Below are 7,758 nucleotides of genomic sequence, written 5' to 3' on the forward strand. Positions count from 1 at the left end.
GGAGGCGGGCTGGCTCGGTTAGGCGGACTGGCTCGCCAGCCCTCCATATGAACAGCCCCTTAATCTCTTTCGGAGAAGTTAAAAAATGAGTAACAGGGAATTAACAAGGAGTAATTTAAAATTAAACTCGTTTATGATGGTTTGGAGGAAATTTATTAGTGTTTTTTCTACAGGTCACGATCGAGAACACAAGTCACTTGCAGACCAGTTAAAGAAATGTCCTCAAAACGCTACGCAGCAAAATTGTAAATAAGCCTTTCCTTTTTTTAATTTTTGCCACTTGAAAACAAAATTTTTGCGGTCAGAATACTCATCGCGCCTTTTGATTGGTTACTTGTATCATTTTTTCTTTATGTGACCATTATCGAAAAAACTTAATTCTTGTTTTGAGCTACGATCACCCGAACAAACATAATTAAATTTCGTACTATTTAAGATTATTCGGTGGCACGTGGATTAATCCACAGATTTTCTCATCCTCTTTATAATGCGTTTTGTCCGTGTGTCTCGAACCTTGCAGTACCATATCGTGCAGAGACAGACGACGGCTATTATTAAAACGACGGTAAGAAGATTTGTTGGAAAAAAGACTTTTTAACTTAGAAACTTATTAATATCAAGGATTGGTTAAAAATCTGTGGGGAAGTTGTGATGTCATTCCACTTTGCTGTTGTGCACATGTAAACAAATTATACAGAATTATTTTTTGTCTTATTTTGATTAGTCCTCCAAAATCTAATGCGCAAGCGATTAAGGCGCCAAAGTTGGATTTAACTTTGTGACCTGAGGTGTAGCTCATTATTTGCGCCGAATCAGCGGCAATATCTTTTCACTGCGCATGCGTTGCGCCATATGAGTCGACGCTTTTTGCGCTATAGCGATAAAAGTTGAAGAAAATCATGTGGCAAAGCATTTAATCTTTTAAAAGCATTGCACCTATATTTAAACCTAACCAGCTGCGTATGCAGCAGCAAAAGAAGATCAGCCCTGGGATCGAGGTTGTAGGCAGATGACGTCGCTCATTCTAGAAACTGTTCCACAATTAGAATGTTTAGCTATGGTTCTCTCGGCTGAGGACATGCTCGGCGTGACAATTTTATAATCTGAATAATGAGAAGAAAAATAGAAATGATGTACAGTATTTTATTTTTGAAGAGAATCAAAGAGTACGTACAATCTTTTGATGAAGAAACTACAAACTTTCTTTCGGCTTCTTCTAAAATTGTTATTTTGGCTTGACCAATTTTTTTCTTTATGCTCCATTTTTATGGTGTGGTGTGAACCAGACTTTATTGCACTCTTATACATGCGAATAGACCTTTCCCGAATTTCCTAATTATGCCAAACTCAATTAAAAGAGATCGATGCTAAAAATTATACTTAATTTAAAGTTTCTTATTAAAAGGAAGAAAAAAATTACCTAATGTCGTAAATTTGGTAGCTGAAAATTGCAGTCAAACCCTTCATATAGTCAAGCTTTCTAAGAATACCCTCGTTTTCAAAATAATTCTTTTCTTCAAATCTAAATAAAATCCAACCAGAATATTATATTGCTTTAAAAACTTCAGTTTTGCCAAGATAGTTTGATATTCTATCATCTGAATATCCTTATTTAAAAAGCATAGAACCCGAGCTCAACCCCAGCACCTTTTACCGTGGCGGTGAAGTGGACTAGAACTATCAAAAAGCGCAGCACCATTAAGAAACAAATAGTCCTGGAAACGAGGTTGCATAGAATCATTATAAAAATTTTGGTTATGAAATTCAGGAAAGGTGTATCACCATAAGAATACCATTGTTAGCACTTACAAATTTACCGTTGGGTTATTGTCTGTTTACATGGAAAAAACAGTAGTATCAGTATGTTGACTGAAAGTTATATACTAAAATAGCAGGTGTGACTTTTGCATGTGACCCTTATCTATATTATAATGCTCGCGTATGTCTAACTGTTAGTCTGTGAACTAAAATGCTGACTGAGAGTAGCGATGGGCGAACTCACGTAGATTTTTGCATAAAGACCAGTTTTATAATTATGAAGCGGCGTCAAACAGAAAATAGCATAGTAGAAGTATTTATACCGATATGCACTTTATCGCATCACAACAAATGCAAAATGTTCTGAAAACGAGGTTGGTCCACTTGCCTTAAAAGAAGCTTCAAACGAATGCGAGCGTTGCTACCCTCATTGATTCCGGAAGGAGTTAATATTTAAGGTCACACCAGTTGACTCAATGTTTTGGTTAAATTTTCGTATAATTAGCTATCATAATACGTGACAATGTATCTTTCAACGAAGACCAAGTGTTACAATACATTATATACAACATTGTAGCTGAGCCAGTATCCTTTCAAACAAAAAACCTGAAGTCTTAAAAGTATATGCCGGACTTGTAATTTAGTCAAAGAATAACAAATCAGTGTTTTTTTTGTAAACTATAAAATTAATGTGAGGATAAAGTTTTTCACTTGCTGTAAGATTAACCAAAAAAAGAAAATAATCGTATGTTGGGTGTTTTAGACTACTTTTTCGTGTTCCGGATACAGACTGTTGGAAAATAGGCTGTCTATTCACGCAAATCACAGCTTTATAGGCGAAATGAAGTGACTTCCCTGCCTTGTTGGAAGATCGTGTGAACAAAAGAATTGAAACAGATGGCTACTTAGCAAACAAATGTTATATATTCACTTCAATGCAACTGAGGCATTTTGTATCTTTTCTAACATGGGTTAGCGATAAGAGCATAAGAGAGGGTACTCATGAAGGAGATAGTGGCTGGGTTGGTACGCCATGACTCTTTTATATTTAAATTTCACTCGTTCACCTAGACAACTATCGATACTCTAGTTCTTGCGCACTTCAATAATCACGTTTGCTCATTGTTTTAAAGAAAACACACGGAAAAAACAAGAAAGGAATTGAAAAAAAAAGTTAACTGTGTTTTTTATTTAAAACTAATTTCTAATCGTTAGCTACATAACAAGTACTCCATATAAAAGTATTATAAAAATTTATGAAAAACATGCGCCATCTTGCTGCCGCGTCCCCTGAAATCTTCTGATCCTAATATATGAATAAGCAATGTGTTTTATTTTTCTCTCTTCTATGACTCTGGACCCTCATAAAGCCCCACTAACGGTCAATAATGATAACATTACCGATGCAATAAAATACGGGCACACAGGGATGACTCACAAATCGGAAATTGTACCCAGACTTTCCAGAGTTCGGATTCTACACCACTTTCCTCCTTCCTGCGATAAAATGTTAAATAAAAAATAGTAGTATACAGGTATTGTCAAGTTCTGACATGGGAACAAATACATGTCAAATTAATTTCTTCATATTCTTCAAAAAATCAATGTTCTCAGGTAAAAATTAGTTAAAACTTAAATGATTCAACCCTTCCTAAACATTCTAACTTTCTAAACACTCATTAAATAACAAATAGGAACAACTACGTACAATTTGTATCTACAGTTATATGATCCGGAGTTCATACAACGTGATTTGGAGTAAAGCTTCGTCAATTGTATTCTTGTAATTTGGAATAGGGAAGCTTAGAGCTTGAGGTATATGGCGGTGGCGCTGTCGTTTGCATATTATTTGATGTATTTACAACCATGATGTTGGCTGGTGACATTGCTGGTGCCATGACAAATTGTGTTCGTTGACGACGACGATAACAACGACAGCAACACGAGATTAATGCAATCACCAGTGCGATTGCTCCAACTATGATAACAATTCTTATCGGTTTTTTTTGTGAATACCACCACACAAGGAATTCTAAAAAAGAGAACAAAATCTGTAAGTTGACACAGCTACAATATTATTGCTTCAATTGGACGTCACAAGGCTAGAGTAAAGCATTGCTATTTGAGATCTTTGATCTTTAAGACGACAGAAGTGGAAAACACTTAATTACAATGTACACAAGACAAATTCACTCTGAATAGCTTTGCACTATAGAAATATATTTTTCAAATTCGTCGTGTAAAGCATACCTAACCAAAATTTGTCGTGTAAGGCTAAGCATAACTAGCACTAGAAACTTGCTTTCTTGGCCTTTCTTTGAGTAACTTACCGTTGCAATCATTGTGTGCAACACGTTGGTCCATAACTGGTATTGTTGCTGTGAAAATGAGGGTCTTTACTCGTAGGTTGATCTAAAAATTAAAAAATTCTAAAATAATCCGGTGGTTCCATTACGTCAAGATATGTATCGTTGGCAACGAAATTAGGATGTTTAAGCTGTTGTTGATTTTAAAAAGAAATATTTAGGGTATCATTAAGTCGGTAATTTCACGACGTCAGAAACCAATAATGAATTGCTATATAATTTGAGTCATGTGCATGCTTGGCTAGATATGTTAACGATGGCTATTGCAGGACAATAAAGCTTGGTCACCCGCATCAAAATAATCGAAGTTCTTGACTGGCTGGCAAAACAAACAGATTTGTGAATGTCTCAGGATTCTGGGTAATTCTGTTACCAACTATGCCCACATGCTGCATTTATAAGTTTTAATCACTTTTTTGCGCCTTTTTTTGCGCCCCTTTTCGCCCTTTCTTACTCCTAGATTTGTGAGCTCCCCTCGAACTTTTTAGTTTACGCAAACTTATAAATTCCAGCATAGAGGAATGTTTGTTATTATTTTTTTTCATGGCCAAAAATACCATGAGGTTACAAGGAGAAATGTACTTTATTACTTCTGCATGTAAGCAGAGCTAAATAAGAAGAAACGCCGATGCCTCTTTATTAACCAAGTTGCCAATGCACGTACCTTTTCATGTACAACATTTTTAAACGACTTAATCTTTCAAAAAATAAAGGAAATAGTAAACATTAGCCAGACTAAAGGAAGTAAGTGAAGAAAAAAAAAGGACAAACAACAGGAATAATTAAAAAAAAAGTTCACAAAGCAGAACATGAAATATCAAGAGAAGGACAGACATTTAAGACATATAACATACCTTTATGTGTATGTTATCGTTAGAGTCATCTTTCAACTGAACATTAATGTACAGACCAGCCAGTCCACCAAGTGATGCTCCGGGGATTGGAATATCTGTTGAAGAGTCAAATTCTTTTTCATAACTAAGTTCTATCGCTTCAATGGTCAGTTCAATTTTAATTTTTGGTGGCTTGCAATTTACCAATGTTACACCAACACTTGTAGTTTTTCCATCAACTTCACTTTCGCATTTATAAGACAATCCATCTTGTGTGCAACCACCCAAAGTTTCTAAAAATAAAAAATATTCCGTTTATCATCCCATCTGTGTTTTTTTATCTGGTTCCTTCATAATATATATACCTTTAGCAACCACAAGTATTAAAACAACTTCACAACAAAATTTCCACACGTTCGCCATCTTAACATTCATGAAAAGCTGGCACAAAATAAAGGCGTATGGTTCATGCCACAAATTGTTCTATTATATTCTCAGAAGGGAACAATGGACGTCTGTGCTTATTGGTTTACACTTACCATTAAAAATTAAAAAATAATAATGGTCACTATACTACAGTTAAAATTAATACGTTAACGTAACACAAAGTAGACTTAAATTTCGTACCCAGGTTATATTTTACATACTGAATCAACCTCGTTTCCCGGACTTTTTGTCTCTTATTGGCGCTGCGCTTATTTATAGGTCTGACGAAGAAGATCCTGGATTGGTCGAGACTTTTCACCTAATTATGCGAAAGATAAAACGTCACTCGGTCTGTGAAATATTCATGCTGAGATTAACTGTAAACAATAAAGATAGCCGACACTGTGCATACATGTTTTGTTTCAAAGAAAAATATTTTGCCAAAAAAAATCTAGAATTTCAATTAGATTGAAATACCTAGTTTACTCTTCACTTAGATGTACTTGTGGGTAGCTACATGCTGCTTACGATCAGATTAATAATAGCAACCAGCCATGACAATGCCTAGCTAGCTAAAACAAGCGTGTCAAAAGATAGGTACAGATAGATAGGTACTACTTTGTTAATTATTATTATTATTACTACTGAACATTAGAATATAAAGTAAGCGTAGCTAGCTACATAAACGAAAACACAGATAAGGGATTGCATGTATTTGCCATGCTGATTAAACTGATTTTACCTATTGCAGGAGATTATAAAGCTATATTATATATATACATAGAGCTCGCTATATTAAAACACAAAACAACGTTCACAAAAATATTTAGCAATATTGATTTACTAATGACTGAAATTGTCAAGATTTGCTATAGCTTAAATATTACATCATAATTTATGCAGCTAATTAACTCTGAAATTTTTTAAATGTTAATAGCTTGAGAACAAAAAGAGTATTTTAAAGAAATTAAAAAGACTTGTTAACCAACATTTAGAGCTTTATAATATAAGCCCAACATAACTTTATACATTGGGTTCCCTTTAATATTTTTGTCGTATTCCTTCACTGCATCACTAATCCCAAACAAGCTCTCATCTGCCTCAAACTTCCACTGTTCCAAGTTCAATACAGCAGCAGAAAAACAATTTCATACAAGTATTCTACCTGACCATTTAGAGTGGAATTTAGGTGTTGACCAAAACAATATTCTTTTCATTTTTAACTAGGAAAGGTCAGCAAGTAAATGAAAAATAATTGATTTTCCAATTCTACTAGGCAAAAGTGCCACCACACAATTGCCCTTAAACAAAAGCCTCGAAATATATAATTTGCTTTGGTTTCAGGCAAAATGTAAAATATATATTCGCTTTAAAACATCAATATATACTTTACAGTCATCACAACCTAAGTCTTCCCGGTACATTCTTTACTAAGAAGTTACGTTTCCACCGATCACAATAAAGTCCGGACCCTAATAATTAAATTGAAACTCGCTCACTAAAGACTAGGGAGCAAACCGGATAAACGAGACACGAGTGCATTAATTAGAAATTTGCGAAAATTACAGATTTTTTGCCAGTCTTTATCAGGGCCATGTTTGTCCCGCCGTCCAATATGCAAAAAGAGACAACAGGACCTGGTATCGAGGTTGGTACTGACTCACATTTGACGGATGATGGTATCCATCGATTGTGAATAACGTTTTACTTTACACACGATATTTTAATAAGAGCTAGTTAAACTTGATCTGCAAATAACTTTAATTTGTTTTTTTTTAATAGTATGAACACAACTTCTGAAAGCAGTCTCAATTTGTTCTATTCATGGAAAATTATTTTTGTTTTGGTTCAAAAATTAAAATTGCTTTGTTTTTTACAATGCGGAACATGATGGTAATATTAAATAAAATTTTGATCTCATTACCGTTTTAGGCCGTAATATTTCATCGACAGGGACACCATTTTGAATTTTCGCAATGCACCTCGGGACAGCTGGTGCATCTGAGAACAAGATTACAGCCACTTTGGAACTTGGAAATTCATAATCGCTGGGCTAATGTAGCTCGCAACGCTCCTCGACAATATAAGAAAAATATCCAAATGCCTATCCTAAGTTTTATTCTAAATGGGGATTTGCATGTTAGTAGGAAGAATTTAATTTTAAGAAGCAAATTGTTATATGATCAAAACAGTAATGTAACTTATTTTCGTAGTAATCGAGGCAAGATACGTATGCGCTTGATAGCGCATGCTTTAATAGAACTTCCCACCCATTTTTACTCACAAGTCAATTTTATTCGTAGCTACGGGTTAGATGATTCACAGTGAAAAAATTCTGTCTAATGGTGAAAGTGTATCAAGAGGTTATTTTCGGT

At 34.6% G+C, this 7,758-nt stretch overlaps 1 protein-coding gene across 1 annotated transcript; it reads right to left on the reverse strand.

Moving 5' to 3' along the window:
• Positions 1 to 2,922: 2,922 nt before the first annotated feature.
• LOC130647310 (uncharacterized) lies at positions 2,923 to 5,482 on the reverse strand. The gene is made up of 4 exons (XM_057453109.1): positions 5,323 to 5,482; positions 4,979 to 5,250; positions 4,089 to 4,170; positions 2,923 to 3,790 (listed from the first exon to the last, which is right to left on the reverse strand). The coding sequence occupies exons 1-4, from the start codon at positions 5,390 to 5,392 to the stop codon at positions 3,528 to 3,530; spliced, it is 687 nt and encodes a 228-aa protein (XP_057309092.1). The 5' UTR covers positions 5,393 to 5,482; the 3' UTR covers positions 2,923 to 3,527.
• Between the last annotated feature and the right edge of the window lie 2,276 nt (positions 5,483 to 7,758).

This window comes from Hydractinia symbiolongicarpus, chromosome 6, assembly GCF_029227915.1.
Source record: "Hydractinia symbiolongicarpus strain clone_291-10 chromosome 6, HSymV2.1, whole genome shotgun sequence".
In the NCBI taxonomy this organism is placed as follows: Eukaryota; Metazoa; Cnidaria; class Hydrozoa; order Anthoathecata; family Hydractiniidae; genus Hydractinia; species Hydractinia symbiolongicarpus.

Coding starts and splice junctions, on each gene's coding strand:
- LOC130647310 (XM_057453109.1), bottom strand. CDS start 5,392: ATGAATGTTAAGATGGCGAACGTGTGGAAATTTTGTTGTGAAGTTGTT. Junction 5,251..5,322: donor AATACTTGTGGTTGCTAAAG/GTATATATATTA, acceptor TTTTATTTTTAG/AAACTTTGGGTGGTTGCACA. Junction 3,791..4,088: donor TGCACACAATGATTGCAACG/GTAAGTTACTCA, acceptor TCTCTTTTTTAG/AATTCCTTGTGTGGTGGTAT.